Below are 20,399 nucleotides of genomic sequence, written 5' to 3'. Positions count from 1 at the left end.
TTTAAAAGACTTTGTCATGTCTTGACTTCTACAAAAAGATGACACAAATCTTTTTAGATTCCCGGTCTTCTAAAAACAGTCTTCAGTCAAAATATCTAGTAAAAAATTTCAACCCCCGGCATACAGAATAGCTCAAGAAGAGCTTCTAAGAAAACAGACAGCCACCTAAGAAAGCGTTGGTTCTATCCGTCTGTCATTTTTCTTTAAATTATCAATTTTCAATCACATCTTCATTTCTTGTCAAATCAAGCAATAAGAAAAAACCCACAATCATATTTATATTTCTTCCCAAAACCCACCCAACCAAAAGAAAACAAAAAACAAATAGGACATATAGCAATCTATATTTTCATTTGATATAATATTCCAACCAATTCAAAATTATATTCATCATAAAAAATAATGGTTTTACTTCAAAACAAATACCTTCCCATGGTGACTGTAACTATTCAAAAACTTCCCATTCTTGAGTTGCCTTTGTAGCAGAAGCTTCCGGAACATTGCTACTTGGGTTTGGATTTGGATTTGGATTTGGATTCGAGTTTTTTACCTTGAGATCATCCAACGTCTCCACAAGGCCCTGTACTCGTCGCACCTGGAATTTTACACAATACGATAATTTGACTATTTTGTGAAATGTCTAAAATACCCTTTCTTTTTTTTTTTTTCTCAATAGTAGCATTAAAATATTCTACAACACTAACCTCCAACTTTCTTTGTATTCTCCCTTCTCCTTGAGCATCAATTCCATCCAGTTTCAGCAGCTGCCTCATCAGCATCTCGGTTAAAAATAGAAAATCTTTATCTGAAACCTGAGTCCCAGAACACACTACTGCCTCTAGGCTTCCCACCTACAATACAATTTATCAAATTTAAATACAATACAAAGACTATAGCTTTGGGTCTCCTCTCATATGTTCAAAAGACGAAAATGCCCTCCACATCATCCTCATCGTTACCTGTTCTGCAAACTCATCATTTTCCTTTCTAACTAAACTAACAGCCTCAACCCCTTTTGATATCTCCTTCACTTCTTCTTCTTCAACCTTTTCAAGATTCTCTTTTTCTTTTTCTTCATGTTCTTCTTCATCTTTATCTTTATCTTTGGTAGGTGAATTTTCAGTTAATATCACCTTTGCATTGTCCTTCACTCCTGCCATATCCAACCTTTCATTCTCATCTTTTTCTTTTCCTCTAAATAACAGGTTTTGAGCTTCAGGCTCTAAACCAGTTGCTTTTGCAATCTCCATTTTCAAATCACCTTCATTAACATAAACATATTTCATAAGTATAAGAAAATACTTGAATGAACCATTATGTCAAATTTTCTCATTGATTCATTAAGTTAAAACGAAACTGATAAATACCTAACACTTCCATTTACAGATTACAAATTTGAAAACCATAAATAAATTTCCAAAAGAAAAGCACAGCCAAACGATATCTTATTTGCCTACTTAAAGAGGAATCATGAAGATATACTCATATACAGTTAATTTTCCCTACAAAAAGGCTAAAAGAAGAATGAATACAGACATACAGCCAATATCTACACTCTATATATCAATTCTTTTAGAATTAAGAGCATGAAGGAGGCAATATACTAAACCACATAATAATTACGATGAATAACATAGTTCTGATCTTAGAATTACTCTTTAGAGCATCAAAATACAAAAACCGAATTTCCTTGCATCAATAAATGCAAAGGTTTGACTAGTCATGTAATTTACAAGGCAAACTTATGTGTGTTTTCTAACGATTACCAAACTTTGGCAAATAAGAACAACCCAAAACAGAAAATGTTGTGTTTATTTTAGAACAGATGGAATGTCTTTTAGGGTTTTGGACAGAGATAACATAAGTGTCAAAAATGTCATGTTTGCTAAATGGTAAACCTTTCTTACAGGAATGAAGATCGTTCTTTTTCTATAACTCGAATATGTTTGTTGTTTTTGAGGGACATTGATCACTAAAATCATATAAAATCGAAGGAAGAAAGAAAGTTGAGGAGAAAAAAGCCCATGTCAAATCCTAATATATTGAATGTTAATTTGGGGAAAATGGAGAAAATAAGCTATAAAAAATGATGATTTAAGCATCGTCGTTGACCTAATTTGGCCAAAAGTAAGTTCATACTTTGCTTTTGAGTGTCAAACAAGTTACAGATCCACGTTGAACCTAGATGAGTCAAACAAAAGACTTGATAAATATATTAAACTACTATGAATCTACTAAAACAATAAAAATAAATTAGGTTTTACAAACTGAAAATGTTTTAGGATTTTAAAACTAAAAAGCATTACGTTAAACCTCTAATATCAAAAGGGGATTACGTTTAGAGGAAGGAGGGCAATATAACACGGTAAGCATCCAGACACAGTTCTATTTTGAAGACTGAAGTTGTATACATAGATTAACATCACCATAAACACATACAGACATGTTACAAGTAATATAAACAACTGAAATTTGAAAGAAAGTAATGAATTATACCGAAAGTGGATTGGGGAAGGACGAAGACATCGAAATTGTTGGAACCATAAGACACTTGAACCTTGATGTTACTGGCACCAGTATGTTCAACTTCGTTGCCGGTGGTGGTGGTGGTAGTGGTTGGGGCGGCGGCGGCGGCGGCTGCTCCTCCGCTTTCTTCCATCATCCGCAAAGCAGGTTAGTGGCGGTAGTCGTCGAGGTGAAAAATAAATCGAAAACTTTATGCGCCTACTTCTGACTTATGGTGGGGGCAAGCTGCATCAAATACCAACTAAAAAGCGAAAATAAAATGGATAATCGCGTAACGGAGTCGGTTTAAAAAAAAATACCGTATGCGTGTAGGTTAATTGGAATTCAAATTTGTGTGTAAAATGTAAATGTAAAAAACATAATATTACAATGTTTTTTTTTTTTTTTTTTTTCGTTGTAAGATTAGTTATGAATTAAATAAACTAAATGTTTTTTTATGTTGATCGTTTTTATCATGTTTTATTTTAATGTTTTCATGTTAATAAACAATACATGATATCATATTTTGTTTAACACGAGGAAGGTTTTTAACCCATAAAAATTGAGTTTCGGAATTAACAACTTAATAAGTGACTTAATAGACTATTTTGGGGTATTTTGAACTTAAAATATTAAGTTTACCCATAGAAGGGGATTATAATCTTTTAACACCTTGTAATGATATTAGGTGTTTTATTTAGGAATTTTTGGAGGTAGAAGTGGCATAACTCATGATTAGAAGATTTTTGGTGTTGCAAGCGGAGGACTTAAGGTGAGTACAATTACTTTGGAACACTATCCCCACTATATGTTTATGTTATATGTGTTTCTCATTCTTTAAAGTAAATGCAAGTATATAAATATGATTTCGACACTATGTATCCCTTATGTGTTTTCCTTTACATGATACTATATTTTATAATTCAGGGACGTCCTAATTAAATAAAGGGCATGTTTTGAAAATGTTTTGCATTGAGGGGCTTTATCTTATTCTTTGTTAGTAAGAATTCATATATTCTTGACAATTGTGTTTTAGAACCTCCGAGAATGCACGTCCCTTATTATTGGTTCTATGTCTTGAAACTATTTAACATATACTTGATTGGTAGTTGCTTGTATGTGGATTATTTGCGCACTCATGAAATTATAATTTTCAGAAATGATTTTGGTTGATATAAAGCTAAAATGGTTATTTTGAGAAAAGAGATTTTTGGCATCTTACTTGTTGCATACATGCATATCATGCAATAATGAGTGTGATTTTGTGGTCTCGAGCGCCTAATGGACATTTGTTTTTGTTTGTCATTTGTTTGTGAGTAAATTTCTAAACAATCCTCACGTGCACGAGTAGAAGCTTGCTACCCTTGTGTGACCTAGGTTTGGATGGCCCTAGTGCCTTGTTTGTGGGTGTAAGGGTGACTCAACAATTCCGTCTGTCGTACATTCTTCACACCCGACCATCATTATTTTGTTGTCGGATGTGAGTATAAAAATTGACTATCTGTCATGAGTTTTTCGCATCTGACGTTTGTTGTGAGTTAGACTTTAAGATTGACAAAATGTTGATAGTACTTGCATGTATTGCATCTTGCTTATTGTCATTGATCTTAGATCAAAGTATAATTTTGACCGAACCACATGGACATTTACTCAAAAAAATAAATTGTAAAAACTCAAAAGAATTAAAGTTTTGTTGGCAATATACTTTGTATATTCCAAATTTGGATTCATGGTTTTTTATTCGAATTCGTATACTAAATTTAGATAACTTTACATTATATATTTTTTTATACGAATTCCAATACTAAATTTAGAAAACTTGATGTTTTGTAATTATGTAAAAATCTTAGACGTGTATATTTATATTTTTTATTTTTATTTTTATTAATAATTATTTATTTAGTTTATTTAATTTTGGGATCCCTTTAATTTTTGTGTTTAGAATATGAAATTAGGGCTCAGTTCTTGTGTTCGCAATTCGAAATTAAAACTCTGGCTCTCGTTCTCTTCGTCTCTCTGGCTCCATCTGGTTCACGGCTTCACTATCCTGCTGTTTATTAATCACCTGTTCATACCACTCCATTCAATCGTCTGTTGCTATTCATCGTAAATTCTGTTGTTCAGAAGGTATGTCTTTTTGCAACTCTTAATATGTACACCGACACAATTTTGAGGAGATATCTTATATTTCTGTGACATTACATTGACAAAACCATCAAACAGTGCCTCAATTTCATGTACAACTCTTCATATCTGAAAGCTTCTCGAGGAGTTCCTAGGGTGAAGTAACAGTTTGTATAATTTGAAAGTTTTTGAAAGAGTTTCCCCTTTCTTCACGTTTTTCTAATTGTTAGATGGTGGCATATGCCTTTTCGTTTTCTTCAATTTTAGTTTGAAATTATCAAATTTAGAATATTTGAATTTGATTAGGTTGCATTGAACTAAACGCATGGTTGTTTTATAGCTCTTAGTTCATATAGTTGCCTCGATTGGGAACCATAAGTGAAAGTTCTTGCTTTTTTATTGAGCTCTTGTTTTCTTGTAAATTGTAATTTTGTCCTTCCTTGTAAATTGTAGTTATGTGGTTATTAAAGATCCAGTTTTTGGTAACCTAGATACTTCTTCAAAAAAAATTCAGTTGTTAAAGCGATTGACCAAAAAGTTTCTATACAAACTAAAAGCAAATTGTCACTAATCTCTGAATTTCCTTTCACATATATGAAATATTGTAGCACTTTGCAGCTTATACTCTCATATACTTACACCATGTTTGAATCTTTTTACAGGTTATTTTCCTGAGGAATCATGGAAGATGATCAGGAAAGGGAGAGATTTGGGATGGAAAACGACTATGAAGATGGCCAATGGATTGGTAGTGAATTCTATGGAAAACGCAAAGAAAAACGTCACCAAACCAAAGATGATGTCCTCTATGGTATCTTTGCTTCTGGTGACTCAGATAGTGATTCTGAAGGTAACTCCAAGAAAAAAAGAAAGAAAGGTTTATCCAAAAAACAACAAGATCTCACTAAACCACTCAATTTTGTTTCAAGTGGAATTGTAATGCCAAATGAAGAGATCGATAGCAACACAAAACAAGAGAACCAAAAAGATGATGAAGATGATGACAGCATGCCAGGTTTAGGTCAAGGCCTCGGTTTCAATTCAAACAACATCAATGATGACAAAAAAGAGGTCAACGAAAACACCATTGACTTTCTTCCAACAGCATTTGGTAAAATGATCAAAGAAGGTGCACTTCAGAGGCGCGAAAAGGAAATTGAAAAGTCCAGATTAAACAAAAAGTCAACTAAACCAGGTTTGGGAAAACGAGAAGCAAAAGATGAGGGCAATGTTGGTGTGTTTGAGAAGCACACAAAGGGTATTGGTATGAAATTGCTTGAAAAAATGGGATATAAAGGAGGTGGTTTAGGGAAGAATGCACAGGGGATCGTTGCTCCAATTGAAGCAAAGTTACGCCCCAAGAACATGGGAATGGGGTTTAATGATTATAAAGAGGCGTCTAATGCTCCAACATTGCAGGATTCAGTTGATGAGATTAAGGTTTTACCTCAGACTCCTGGGATTCAACAAAAAGAGAAGCCATGGATGAAACAAAGCAGCTCAAAAAAGAAGAAAAAACAATATGTAACTGCAGAAGAGCTATTGGTGAAGAAACAAGAACAAGGAATCGATGTAGTCCAGAAAGTGTTCGACATGCGGGGCCCACAAGTTCGCGTGTTGACAAATTTAGAAAATTTAAACGCTGAAGAAAAACTAAGAGATAATGATAAGCCAATGCCAGAGCTCCAACATAATCTCAATTTAATCGTTGACTTAGTCGAACTTGACATACAAAAAATCGACCAACAATTGAGAAACGAAAGGGAGACAGTTGTCACTTTACAAAAAGAAAAAGAGAAGCTAAAAGACGATGCTGCCCTTCAAAAGAAACAACTCGATAGCATGGAAGAGATAGTTACTATAATGGACAGTTTAACCAACGAAAGCTTGTTAGGAACATTAACTTTAGACTCCCTTGCCACGTCATTTACCGACTTACACAAACGATTCCCAAACGAATACAAGATTTGCAGCTTACCTAGTATCGCATCCTCTCTCGCATTACCTTTATTCATCAGGGTTTTCCAAGGATGGGACCCACTTCATAACCCATCACACGGGTTAAACGCAATGTCAGTATGGAAAAATTTATTAGAAGGAGAAGAAATTTTCGATTCACCTTACACTCAGCTTTTCATGGAGGTCGTTTTTCCAGCTGTCAGAATCTCCGGGACAAACACGTGGCAAGCGCGGGACCCGGAACCGTTGTTAAGGTTCCTAGATTCCTGGGAACAGTTACTCCCCCACTCCGCTCTTCAAACCGTACTTGACAACATTGTCATGCCTAAGTTAACATCTGCTGTTGATTCGTGGGACCCACGTCGCGAAACCATTCCGATACACTCGTGGGTCCACCCATGGCTTCCTTTGTTAGGCTCGAAGCTCGAGACTTTATATCATACGATACGGAATCGGTTAGAAAGTGTGCTGCACGCGTGGCATCCGAGTGACATGTCAGCGTACTATATTTTGTCACCTTGGAAGACGGTTTTTGACCCAACAAGCTGGGAACAGATAATGGTTAGATATATTGTTCCTAAATTATTGGGTGTGATGCATGAGTTTCAAGTCAACCCAGCAGATCAGAAGCTTGACCAGTTTTATTGGGTGAGGACTTGGGCTTCTGTGATTCCGATTCATCATATGCTTCATATAATGGATGTGTTTTTCAACAAATGGCAAGAGGTTTTGTATCAATGGTTATGTTCAAAGCCGAATTTTCAAGAAGTGACAAATTGGTATTTGGGGTGGAAGGATTTGATTCCAGCTGAGCTTTTATCAAATGAGCATGTGAGGTATCGGTTGAATATGGGTTTGGATATGATGAACCAGGCGGCAGAAGGGCTGGAGGTGGTTCAGCCAGGGCTGAGGGAGAATATAAGTTACTTGAAGGCGCGTGAACAGAGGCAGTTTGAGGCTCAGAGGGCGGCGGCTGCACAGGCGGCAAAGGGACGGGTGGATGAGATGGGTGGTGGTGGTGGTGACATGAGTTTGAAGGAGGTTATTGAGGTTCATGCACAGCATAATAATTTGTTGTTTAAGCCGAAAGTGGGGAGAATGCAAGATGGACATCAGGTTTATGGATTTGGGAATGTGAATGTGATTATTGATTCTTTGAATCAGAAGGTGTTTGCTCAGACTGATGATAGGTGGTCTCTTGTGACACTTGAGCAATTGGTGACACAGGAGAAGAATTCTGTTGTGAGAAGGCGTTGAGTTTATGAAATTAATTTATAGATTTTTTATTTCAATCATTATGTTATGTGCAACAATTTCGTTTTTTAGTTTTATAGAAAGTTCTTGGTTTCGGTTATCATGTGTTAAAAGGGGCTAGTCATAAATCATTTTCACTGAAAAATTGCCATTATATGTAAAACATGTATGGCTTATACTTGTGTGATTTCTTAAGGGTCAAACTCACATATTAGTTGAGCAGCTTTTAATACCTAATATCAAATGTAATTTTAAAGATATTATGTGATGTTTTATAATTGGTCAAAAAGAATTTTCATATTTTGAAAACAATCTATGAGTGTAAGTGTATTGTTGTTTTATATCATCATTTACGAGTTGATCATTCGTCTTATTGTGCAATTAGTTTCATTTCTTTTTCTTTTTCTTCTTCAAATTTGTTATTGAAAAAGCATGCATTCACGGTAAGAAATCTGAAAAAGAAAAAGAAAAGAAACAAATTGTTTTTTCAATATCTTTATAAACACACCCCATAATTTTTTTGTGTGTTTATTTATTTATTTGCAATAAAGCTAGGGAATATTCAAACATATACTCATACAAGCCGAAAGTTAGTAAAAACTTATTACTTGGTATTCACGTTGAAGCAAGGCCCAAGCCGACTTATACACTTAAAACTTGGACCTCACGGTTGATATATTTACATATTTTTACCATTTCTTGTTTTAGCTTCCGATGATATCGCCTTCTTCCCAGATCGATATTTTCCTTTTATTGATTAGATTCTCTTATATATAAGGATCAGGGTATTAGCTTTTCAAATATCAATTTTCCCAGAAACGAGGCTCCAAAAGTTTAGGTCAATTCTCCACTCTACCAAAGGGGGATTTTATCACTCAGGTCGACTGAAGTTGAAACTCGACGACTTTAATGATGATTAGTGTCACACAGTCCGCCGGGTTCGGTGGTGGAGACGTTTACTCCGGTGAGCGCAGGAAAAAACGGCGCCGATCGCGAAGCAAAGATGATGTGGTCTTCTATGATATGTTTGCTTCTGATGACTCCGACACCGATTCAGAAGGTGGCTCCATCAAGAAAAAAGGCAGGAATGATCTGTTCAAAAAGCGACAAGCAAAAGATGAAGAAAATATCGGTGCATTTGAAAAACATACAAAGGGAATTGGTATGAAGTTGCTTGAGAAAATGGGATATAAAGGAGGTGGTTTAGGAAAGAACGCACAGGGGATCGTTGCTCCAATTCAAGCCAAATTGCGCCCCAAGAACATGGGAATGGGGTTTAATCATTATAAAGAGGCGGCTAATGTTCCGACATTGCAAGAATCAGTTGATGAGATTAAGGTTTCTGGTATTCAACAAAAAGAGAAGCCATGGCTGAAACAAGGTAGCTCAAACAAGAAGGAAAAAGAGTATGCAACTGCAGAGGAGTTCTTCGTGAAGAAGCAAGAACAGGGTCTTGATGTAGTTCAGAATATGAGGGGCCCACAAGTTCGTTTGTTGACTAATTTGGAAAATTTAAACTCCGACGAAAAATTAAGAGAGAATGATAATAAGCCAATGCCGGAGCTCCAACATAATATCAATCTAATCTTTGACATGGCGAAACTTGATAAAAAGAAAATCCTCCAGGACTTGAGAAACGAAAGGGAGACATTTGTCATTTTACATAACGAAAAAGAGAAGCTAAAAGACAATGCTGCCCTTGAGAAGAAACAACTCGACACCATTGAAGAGATGGTTAGTGTAATGGAACGGTTAAGCTTGTTAGGAACATTGACTTTAGAATCTCTTGCCACGTCATTCGTTGACTTGCATACAAGGTTTCCCAATGAGTACAAGATTTTCAGTTTGGCTACTATCGCTTCCTCTTTTGCATTGCCTTTGTTCATTAGGGAATTTCAGGGATGGGACCCACTCCAAAATCCAACACATGTGTTAAACGTTATGTCGTTATGGAAGGATCTTCTTGAAGAAGATGAGATATTTGATTCGCTTTTCATGGAGGTTGTGTTCCCTGCTGTTGTTAGATTATCTGGCACCGACACCTGGCAAGCGCGGGACCCGGAACTGTTATTAAGGTTCCTAGATTCTTGGGAACAGTTACTGCCTCACTCTGTTCTTCAAACCATACTCGACAACATTGTCATGCCTAAGTTAACATCTGCTGTTGATTCGTGGGACCCACTTTGCGAAACCATTCCTATACACTTGTGGGTCCACCCATGGCTTCCGTTATTAGGCCCGAAGCTCGAGACTTTATATCATACGATACAAAACAGGCTAGAAAGTGTGCTGCACGCGTGGCATCCGAGTGACATGTCAGCATACTATATTTTATCTCCATGGAAGACGGTTTTTGATCCAATAAGATGGGAACAGATAATGGTTCGATACATCATTCCTAAATTATTGGCTGTGATGCATGAATTCGAAGTCAACCCTGCGGATCAGAAGCTTGACCAGTTTTATTGGGTGAGGATTTGGGCTTGTGTGATTCCGATTCATCACATGCTTCATATAATGGATGCGTTTTTTAACAAATGGCAAGAGGTATTGTACCAATGGTTATGTTTAAAGCCGGATTTTCAAGAAGTGACAAATTGGTATTTGGGGTGGAAGGATTTGATTCCAGCTGAGCTTTTATCAAATGAGCATGTAAGATATCGGCTTAATTTAGGTCTGAATATGATGAACCAAGCTGCTGAAGGGCTGGAGGTGATTCAGCCAGGTTTGAGGGAGTTTGAGGCTCAGAAGGCGGCTGCACAGGTGGCAAAGGGGTGTGCGGCAGAGGAGATGGGTGGTGCTGGTGGTGTTATGAATTTGAAGGAGGTTATTGAGGTTCATGCACAAGAAAATAATTTGATGTTTAAACCTAAAGTCGGGAGAATGAAAGATGGACATCAGGTTTATGGATTTGGGAAAGTTAGTATGATTATAGACTCTTTGAATCAGAAGGTGTATGCTCAGATTGAAGATAAGTGGTCTCTTGTAACACTTGAGCAATTGGTGAAGCTGGAGAAGAGTTCTGTTTTGAGAAGACATTGAGTTTTAAAGATTTTGGATTTCTGGAGTTAATGTATGTGCAACAATATTTGTTTTTTAGTCATGTTAACATGTGGCTTGATATTTTGGTAATTAACTCGGCCCAAAAGGAAGTGAAGAAAACAATTTAGAAGGGATAAGTGTTTGGAGATTTCTGGATTTACTTGTATATGGGTTCGGTTCTATATAATTTGCTAGGGTTAATGGTTATAAGTATTTGTAGTTAAGGATTCAACCGACAATCACTTTTGAAAAATAGAAAAGTTATATGGTTTATGCCAAAGGATGTTAATTCCTTGTATACCTTTATTTTTGTTTTTTGTTTTTTTACGTAACAAGTTATATAGATATATAAAGTTCCTTGTTATCAAGTGTTAAAGGGGCCGGTTATATTTTAAAAATCCAGTCAAAAGAGGAAACTAATTGGTATATTTCTTAGCCATAGATATTTATATGTAAAACTAAATTACATGTATTACACTATTTATTACACCAAAAAGTAACAAGTTTCATTCAACCACTCTTGATTTTATTTTATACCCTTGTCCTATTTTGATAATTTGTATATTAACTGCTAAAGTTCTAATGTAGCAATAAGAAATTAACTTATACAAAACATATTATTACAAGAGATCTCATTGAAATCTTTACATGTGTCCAATATTAAACTATACAAAACATATTATTACAAGAAATCTCATTGAGATCTTTAAATATATCCAATTACAAAAGCAACTCTAAATTTTTTAATACCTCATTAACATTTGTTATTATCATATTATACTATTAGTTATTTTATAATAGTTAAAGAGAAAATGGTAAAAAGGACAATTGGTCATTTCTGTGAAAAAAAAACCATCCCTTTTTCTTTTAATAAAGTTGACAATCATTTTTATTTCTAATATTGCTAAAAATGCCGGTATCAAGGTAAACAAACAGGAATGGCGGACCTAATGACGAGGAAGTAAAATTTCATTGAAAGCCTCTCTTTATAAAAAAAAAATAAAAAAAATAATACTCCAACAACTTTTAAGTCCATTATTTTGAATCCTATTATATTATCTTATTTCAATAATGCACATCCAACTTATTTATTATTTTTTCTACTATGTTAAATTTTTATAAGTTTTATATGAAAGAACATTTTCTTTATTAGAAGTGTTATCATTTTGATTGTTGGTCTTGTATCAAAATCAAAGTTTTTTTTTTCATTTCGTTTAAATATATTTTAATAGGCAAACACTTGATCAAAATAATACCTTCTTATAAATTAAAAAAAACACTGCAAAAAATTCTCTCTCTATTTCTTGAGTTACTTATTTGAAACTTTAAATGTTTATAATATTTAATTTTATTTGTACACTTTATGTACGGATATATCAGAAAAAATAGAAGGGGGTTTACTAGCATGGTCAATAGTCGAACCTTCAATGCGTATCATTGATTCAATCCATAGCACACACAAGCTTGATCTTTTGTATTCTTATGTTTGTGATTGTACTATGAAATTGTCCTTAATTACAAGACAAAGACATAGTATCTAGTTACTTCCAATTTTAGTTAAATCTTATTAAAAAAACTATCATGGTATTAATATTTAATGTTACTCATTCTAATTTAAAATTCTCTCTTAATCAACTTGTATAGGAAATCACTTACTATGTATTATTTATGCTATTTTTAAGTCTTAAACTATGCATTACACGAGTTTTAACATAGAAGAAAGTAAAATTTTAAAAATTTCCAACAAAATAATATCATTGTACTTTTAAATAATGTTTAGTAAGAAAAAAAAAGTAAATTTAAAAGTTTAGAGAAATAGAAGTGAAAGTTGTTGTATTAGGTGTCTAAGTCCATAATTATAATTGACATAAACTTGAATTGATAGTAGCATAGTCCTTTTGAGTTGCCCTTAAACCTAACAATGGATAATATATTTTGGAGAGAAAGAATGATTTATTATTTGATTGAAATAAATGATTTGTTAATATATTATGGAAATAATATATTAATTTGAAATAGTAATATTTAATTAATATTCAATCAGAAATTAATTGGAATTAATTTGGTGATTAAAAGAATTAATTGAAAGTGTAGGGACTGAAGTGCAATTGTTCAATAGTTGAGCAAGAGGCATTCTAGAACCCTCCATGAGGCTATGGACGGTTTTAAGGAGCCTTAGGATTTCTAGAATTATCCTTGGTGGATAATTAGGAAGCTGGATAATTACCTAGTTAAAGATAATATTATTATATTGGGTTTTGGCTTATCTAGGGTTTCCCGACCGCCCTATATAAAGGCCCCTAAGGCTATGATTTTCGGCTCAATCATACCTTAGAAAGCATAGGCCAAAATTCTGATCCTCTTCATCCTCTCTCCTCAATATCATTCTTGCCTACGGTGGGTGTGAACCACTAGAGGCATGACATTTTTGGTACTTGCTACCAAAAGCTTTGAAGAAGGAATTCAAGATTGTTTGCTACAACAATCATCAAGGTAAGTTTTCATCCTTATGAATTAGATTTCATATACAAAAGTTTTGTAGGATGATAGTGTTGGATTAGTGTCTAAGTCCATAACTATTTTGGTATGTACTTGACCCGATGGTGCATGGTCCTTTTGGGTTGCCTTCACCAAAGCAACTTGATAGGATGAATTATGGAGAGAAAGGATTAAATATGATTTATTAATATATTATGGGAATAATATATTAAAGGAGAAATTATATTGTTTAATTAATATTAGTCAAGAATTAATTGGTAATTAGTTTTGTGACTAAAAGAGATTAATTAAACTTAAGGGACTGAAATTGTAATTATAAGATAATTACAATTTGGGCTATGGATTGTCTTAAATTAAGGAGTGGACGAATTCTATGGGGAAGCCCATAAGGAAATCGTCCAAGGCATTAATTAAAGGAGTCTATGGGTTGTTTAGGGCTTAAGCATCCAAATTAGGGTTTCCTTGTTAGATAACCCTAATAGCCTCACTATATAAAGACCACTTATGACCCAAAAACGTGGAGAAGACTTATTCTAGGGTTAGAACACGTTTTGGGCAGCCTCCATCCTCTCTCCTCTTCATCCTCTTGCTTATGGTGTTTGTGAACCATTAGAGGAGTGACATTTGTGACTCTAAGCCTTCCAAAGTCAATTCAAAGGAGGAATTGGGATTGTTATTACTACATAACAATCAAGGTAATATCTTAAACCTAATTATATGTTAATATCGATTTCCATATGCTAGAATTAGGGTTTATAGTCTTGGATTCAAAGCATGTACAATAGAGAAACCTAGATCCAAGCATTAGGGTTTGTATGAGCACATAGGATGTCTTATGACCAAAACCCATCAGTGGTATCAGAGCCTAGCTTGGTTTCAATTGTATTGATGCATTGTATATCTGAAAATTTTGATTTTTGGTGTTTTGGAGGCTGGACTCGCCGAGTCCATAGCTGAACTCGCCGAGTCCAAGGTGACTCGACGAGTCCAGGCTTGACTCGACGAGTCAACTCGTCAGATAGAGCTTATCTCGGGATTTCTTGCTGTTTTTGCATTGGGATAGTTACCTTATCATGTTAGATCAATATTAATCTGATTATATGATATATTTAACTATATTTTTGATCTAATTGAAGATATTTATCAATTAATAATATAATTGTTTCTTTATAAGATAATTGATTAATTATTTTGAGTAAATTGATAAATTGTTTTGCAAGAAATCATTAAACAAATCATATATGGATAATTATGTAATTAAATGTTAGTTTAGATTATTTGTTATTTGATCCTTGTTGTTATGAAAAGTTTCATATTTTGCCCTTTAGGTTTTATAGTTTAAATTTGAACTCAATAGTTTTGTAGTTTTGAAATTTAAATAGTTGAAACCCTAATGTTTTGAAAAAAGGTTTCAAAACTTGCCCTCAAGTTTTGGAATTTAAAAGTTGATTAAAAGTTTAGTTAGGAATGTTAAATTCTAAAACCCTAGTAATGTTTTGAATAGTTCAAATCACTCCCTTATGGTTTTATTAATTAATTAAGGAGTATAATTAAAAGAGCTTTAATAAATCCATAAAAGTTTAAGTTAACCATTTAATTGAATTAAAAGTGTAATTGTTAAAGTTAACCACATAGTATTTTAAAAAGTTATAAAATACACCCTATACTATATATAACATTAAAAGTCTAACATTATATATATGTATGAGTAAAAGTCAGTCTTACCGTTAGTAGGCCTCATTCACGAAGCTGGTCTATAAGGGGTGTTTAAGGAAATTGCCTATAAAATGGCGATTGAATGGGTATCTACTCTTACCCACCACACTCTTGACTAGTGGAGGATCGTTAGCCGAACGGGTAGGATAGGACGAAACCTTCCATTATAAGTATAATGAAGTACAAAAGTAACTAAATGTTTTTCAAATCCCCAATCTTAGTTACTTAGGCAAAAGTGAATTGATGCAATTCCATGAAATTACACTTTGTGCCCTTCCAAAGACGTTAGTGGAGCGTGTGTGGTTTACCGGCACACTAAATGGTTCTAAGCAAAGGTAGCAAAGGGTGACTCAATGTTTGTCATAGTTCGGTGGAGCGTGTGTGGTTTACCGGCACATCGAATAGGTGACTGTAACATGTGAGGGCACCATGTAAGTTTGCATGGTTATTCACACCCGCTTTGTGATCCTCGGCATCCCAGTCACAAACTAGAGGGGCATATCGAGATTTAAACATGCCATTGAAAGTTCAATGAATCTCAAAGGATCTAGGAGTTTTCATAGATTTAAAACTTAAATTTCTTTTTCGTTTTTCATGGTGGAAATTAGTGAATCGTCATTCACTTACCTTCAAATATTCTGCAATTAGGGTTACGACATCCCTCTCCCGAGTTGTAGAATATTGTGTTGGGTCCTAGCCTTAGTATTTCATTTGGGTGATTTACTAAGGACTCAATCTATCAACTAACTTGAATTCGTTTTTCTCCCGTTTTGTAGATGTCAAAGTTCGACAACTATGGTCTTCTCAAATCCCGTGGAACAAGCATTCCACATGAAGATGATATTCCACGATTCGATCGTGGAACAAGAAATCATGCTTCACTTCCTCTACCTCCTCCAATTATTCTCCCTAACCCACAAGTTCAAAGGTTTGAAAATTTCAAGATTACTCAAGCCCTTTTGGCAAGTAAACATAAAGAAGGAAAGTCTGTGTGTGCATACGTCCTAGGGATGAAGTCATACATTGATAGGTTAAGAATGTTGGGATCCGTTGTCTGTGAGGAAATGGCTGTTGATTGGGTTCTTCAGTCACTTCCCAACTCATATAGTGAGTTCGTAAGAGAGTACTATATGATGAACTACGACGTGACCCTTATAGATCTCACCTATATGATCATTGCTGCCGAATCAGCAATAATTTGGCGCAATAGAAAAGCAAAGTTGATTGGTGAATCTGCCTTCAAGACCTCTATGGATATAGACAATGGCAATGAAAGACATGCAATGATCGAAAAGTTTGATCATAAGAGAAAGGCGATGTCTGAAGTAGTTCCATGTGTTGTTCCAAAAGAGTCAATTTGCTTTTATTGCCAAGAGAAGGGGCATTGGAGACGAAGCTGCCCCATTAACCTAAGAGATCTAAGAGATGGGAGAGTTGAAACGCATGGCTCTAATCTAGGTAAAATCCATTAACTAACTCTTTTAAGCTTCTATTCTAGATTCTTAATACATAATGTGATAAGATTACAATTGATGTTTTATAGGATCGAAGAAAAGAAAAGAAGCTTAAAGGAAGAAGTGAGCAGAATCTAACCGTGAAGGAATGGATTTCGATCGCATTTCTCAAAGATTAAGACTCTTCAGCTACTACTTAGAGTTAGAATTAGATTGCTAAGAAAGATGTATTAGCATAGTTTTTCAATGAATTGCATTGTAAGGACAAATTTTTCCGCAATAAAATAAATTTTGATTTTAAATTTTATTTATTTATCCTTGCAATGGCGTGTATGAAAAATTGATGTTAAAATGTTTCTATTATTAGCAATAATGGATTTGGTTCTTATTTATGGAAAGTCGAGAATTTACTAAATAGGGAGAGTTTCTCATCGCCAAAGTTTCAATTTGACAGAAATTTGGAATCATGCAACTTGATTGCACGATGAATGAGAAATTTCGTATTTGGAAATTAGACTAATTGGTTGACAAAGAGTCAAGTGAAGGACTAGGAGATCGAGTACACAAAGTTGCGTATTGATCAAGTCCACCATAAGAGTAACAAAGATATTCGTCATGATTTACTAAAGGCTTAGTAAATATGATTATACTTACAAGATTAAGTGTAATTCTGAATTGATTAAAGGGTTTAGATCAATAGCAGAACGAATAAGAAGAATCAAGTAGGCAGAAAGATAAAAGTTTCTCCATTCTAAGAAGAAGGGAGAGTACCTTTTATGCTTTATGATAGGTCTTAATGATTAAGAACCATATCTCAATTGATACTCTAAGTGAGTCTTGGTACAATTGTATGTCTAAGAAGAGGAATCAAGAATTGAAGAAATGGTTAAATCAATAAGTCAATCATACTTCGTTTCAATAACAAGTCTTAAAGTTAAGATTGTGACAATGAGTGAAAAGTATTAAAACTTTACAACATTCATCAAATGTGGAAAGTTGTGATGTCTTGAATAAGACAAAGACCGACTAGGACCAATTTATGAAGTGTTTTTTGATAAAAGCTACACTAACTCTTGAATATTTGTTTGTCAAGAAATGTTTATTGACAAAAGAATCTTATATGTCAAGGAGTCAGTGAGAGCTTTAATGGTCTTGAAAGGTTTCAAGAACAAATCAAATAAACCTTAACGATCATCACTAGCACACGAGTTGAGGTTTACAACCTATCGTGTTGACAATATTTTGATTATGTGCTGTTCCAATTAAGTTAATTATGCATGTAAGTTCTATGAGTTCTCATTTTGAACGCATAAAAGGCAAAGCACCTTAATCGATGAAAGGTACATTGATAGGAAAGGGTGAGCTGCTTAACTACTTGGAAGACATGGTGGGCAGTTGTGCTACCATAAAGGCAAGAAATCAAGATTAAGAAAGTTCGGTCCATATGAGTTTGAATTTGTCGTAAACTTTAGTTTTAACAAATTCACATGGATAGGAACACATACACCGCTCAAATCTAAGTGTCATAAGATTTCCTCCTTCATGAAAATGATTGTGAGGAAATGCTTTCACTAAGAGAGATTTTAAGAAGATAGTGATTGTAAAATTGCATTCTCGAATTCAATTATGGTTACGGTATCCCTTTCCATAATTTGAATTAGGAGGTTTGGCAATTAGTCTTAATTGTTTAGACACACATATGAACTATCGAAGGCAAAGGTGTATAAGTTCAAAAAGCCTTGATAAAAGATTATCAAAGCACTAAGTATTAGGAACATGAACTTAAGAAATTCAATAAGCATTGGTTTTCTGAAAGTTAAGATGTTTATGAATACATGTCGAAGCTAGTGGGAGCATAAGTGTTATGTTTTATAATAATCATCATGATAATGGGAGCATAAAAGTAATGATTGTATGATTATTAAGGAAAGTATTACAAGGTTAGCAATATTAATTATAGAAAACAAGAGTCATACTTTGCAAAGTCGCAATAGTTGAAGAGTTGTTTTGCTATAATTAAGGGAGAGAATATTATGCTTCATTTCAAATCTAAAGGTTTAGGTTGAGAAATGTTAATAAAATTTAGTCGAAGGTACAAAGTGTGTTCTTAAAATTTCGATTATGATTACGGCATCCCTCTTCACAATTCGAATTTTGAGAACATAGCAAATAAAACATTATGCATCGTGTCCCATGCGCTTCGGGTATAGGATCGATTGCAAATGCTTTAATGTTTGACCATTCTAAAATTTTCCAAATGTCAAGCGCATTTAGAGGGAAAAGGGACTAGAATCGGTTTTGACTAAAATAATTAAACAACTATCAAAGGACAATCCAAAGTTCGACGAGGATTGGTCGCTTGTGAGTAGTTGGAAGTATAGTATTGGAAAATATGGAAATGTTTCCATATTGGATGGACCATATCGACATCATTACGAATAGATAAGATTCTATTAAGAATGAGTTGTCATATGGAACATATGGAAGTGTGTCCATATTGGGAATTGAATATTGAGAAATCTATGACTAGATTAGAAATTTCTATGCAAAAGGATGTTCAAAGAATGTACTTTGAGTGAGAGACATCACGTCTATGGAATTGTCTTGTAACAATCCCCGATAGAGGACTTTGTAATATCATTGGCAATAATCTTTGTGACTTTGGTGCAGTGACATTACGAAAGGATAAGTTGCATAGAATGTTAGAATCTAGCATATTCTATAAGTAGCAAGAATTTGATATTCTTTAACTTATGGAAAAAGGATTTGGAGTTGTGAAATGAGAAAGATTGGAAATGTGTTCAATTTGATCTATTTCATAAAGTAAGAACCATAAGTAAACATTGTGTGCATGCTAGGAGCATGGGACAAGTGTTGTAATTCAAGTAAGAAGTTGATTAACCGAAACGACAAATAATGAGTAATCAATATGGTGATAAATAAAAGGTGTTTTATTTATGCTCAAAGGGTTGAGGCCATATGGGGTTAGTATTATTCTTGTGTTTCACTTTGCATGTTTTGACTTCCAGAATAATTGAGTTTATTAAGAATAATCGAATTATTCAAACGGGCCACAGTCATTCATATGTCGGAAGTAGATATGAATGAAGACTGTCGTGAATTGGTGTGTGGATTGTCTAAAAGAGTATTAGACATAAGCAAATGTTTGCTGCAACGTTCATGAGTGCTTATGAATGTGATTTGAGCATTGGATTAGACCCACGCTCACTTGGATCACTCCATGGATTGTATCACGAGTGATTGGTGAGACGATAACATCTTATATTCTTGAAACTGAGATGTGTGAGTTGTATCTTGCGAATCGGTTGCACATTGATAATATGTAAACGCACTAGTAACTTGGTGTTATAAAACATATTGTTGTGTGTGATTCGGTGAGTGAGTGCAAGCAAGCATTGTATCAAAGTTTATCCGTTCCTTTTATTCAAAGTAGGATAAAAGCGATATCTTTGGGCCCCTCGATGATTTTGTGATGACAAACGTAAATGCTCGGCCGGGCTAGGGCTAATTTGATTTGTTCAATTAGTCAGTCGTCATAAATCGGGAATCGAGATATAGTACAAAGAGAATGATTTGAAATCATATCTCATACGATATCAAGAATGGAGAAATATATGATCCCTTATCTAAGGACACGCGTATCTGATAGGATCAGAGTTGACATCGGCTTTGGAAAGCTACGATTGCAGATCAGGATCTAAAGTCATACGCAGAATAGTTGTTAGACTTATCCAAGTGGGAGACTGTTGGATTAGTGTCTAAGTCCATAACTATTTTGGTATGTACTTGACCCGATGGTGCATGGTCCTTTTGGGTTGCCTTCAC

General features: G+C 34.4%; 2 protein-coding genes and 1 pseudogene across 2 annotated transcripts; 2 read left to right on the top strand and 1 right to left on the bottom strand.

Annotated features, from left to right (window-relative positions):
- Positions 1 to 332: 332 nt before the first annotated feature.
- On the bottom strand, positions 333 to 2,735 carry LOC145075052 (BAG family molecular chaperone regulator 4-like). The gene is made up of 4 exons (XM_079021343.1): positions 2,497 to 2,735; positions 960 to 1,261; positions 705 to 851; positions 333 to 595 (listed from the first exon to the last, which is right to left on the bottom strand). Exons 1-4 carry the CDS (start codon positions 2,660 to 2,662, stop codon positions 446 to 448), a joined length of 765 nt encoding a protein of 254 aa, XP_078877469.1. The 5' UTR covers positions 2,663 to 2,735; the 3' UTR covers positions 333 to 445.
- A 1,720-nt stretch (positions 2,736 to 4,455) lies between these two features.
- On the top strand, positions 4,456 to 7,942 carry STIPL1 (GC-rich sequence DNA-binding factor-like protein with Tuftelin interacting domain-containing protein). Its single transcript, XM_079019242.1, has 2 exons — positions 4,456 to 4,632; positions 5,292 to 7,942. The coding sequence occupies exon 2, from the start codon at positions 5,311 to 5,313 to the stop codon at positions 7,843 to 7,845; it is 2,535 nt and encodes an 844-aa protein (XP_078875368.1). The 5' UTR covers positions 4,456 to 4,632; positions 5,292 to 5,310; the 3' UTR covers positions 7,846 to 7,942.
- Positions 7,943 to 8,388: 446 nt separating this feature from the next.
- LOC145073983 (septin and tuftelin-interacting protein 1 homolog 1 pseudogene) lies at positions 8,389 to 11,139 on the top strand (annotated as a pseudogene).
- Positions 11,140 to 20,399: the final 9,260 nt, after the last annotated feature.

The sequence above is a fragment of the Lactuca serriola genome, chromosome 9 (genome assembly GCF_051521515.1).
Source record: "Lactuca serriola cultivar US96UC23 chromosome 9, Lser_US96UC23_V15, whole genome shotgun sequence".
Lineage (NCBI taxonomy): Eukaryota > Viridiplantae > Streptophyta > Magnoliopsida > Asterales > Asteraceae > Lactuca > Lactuca serriola.
This window is presented reverse-complemented; position numbering and strand designations above follow the sequence as displayed.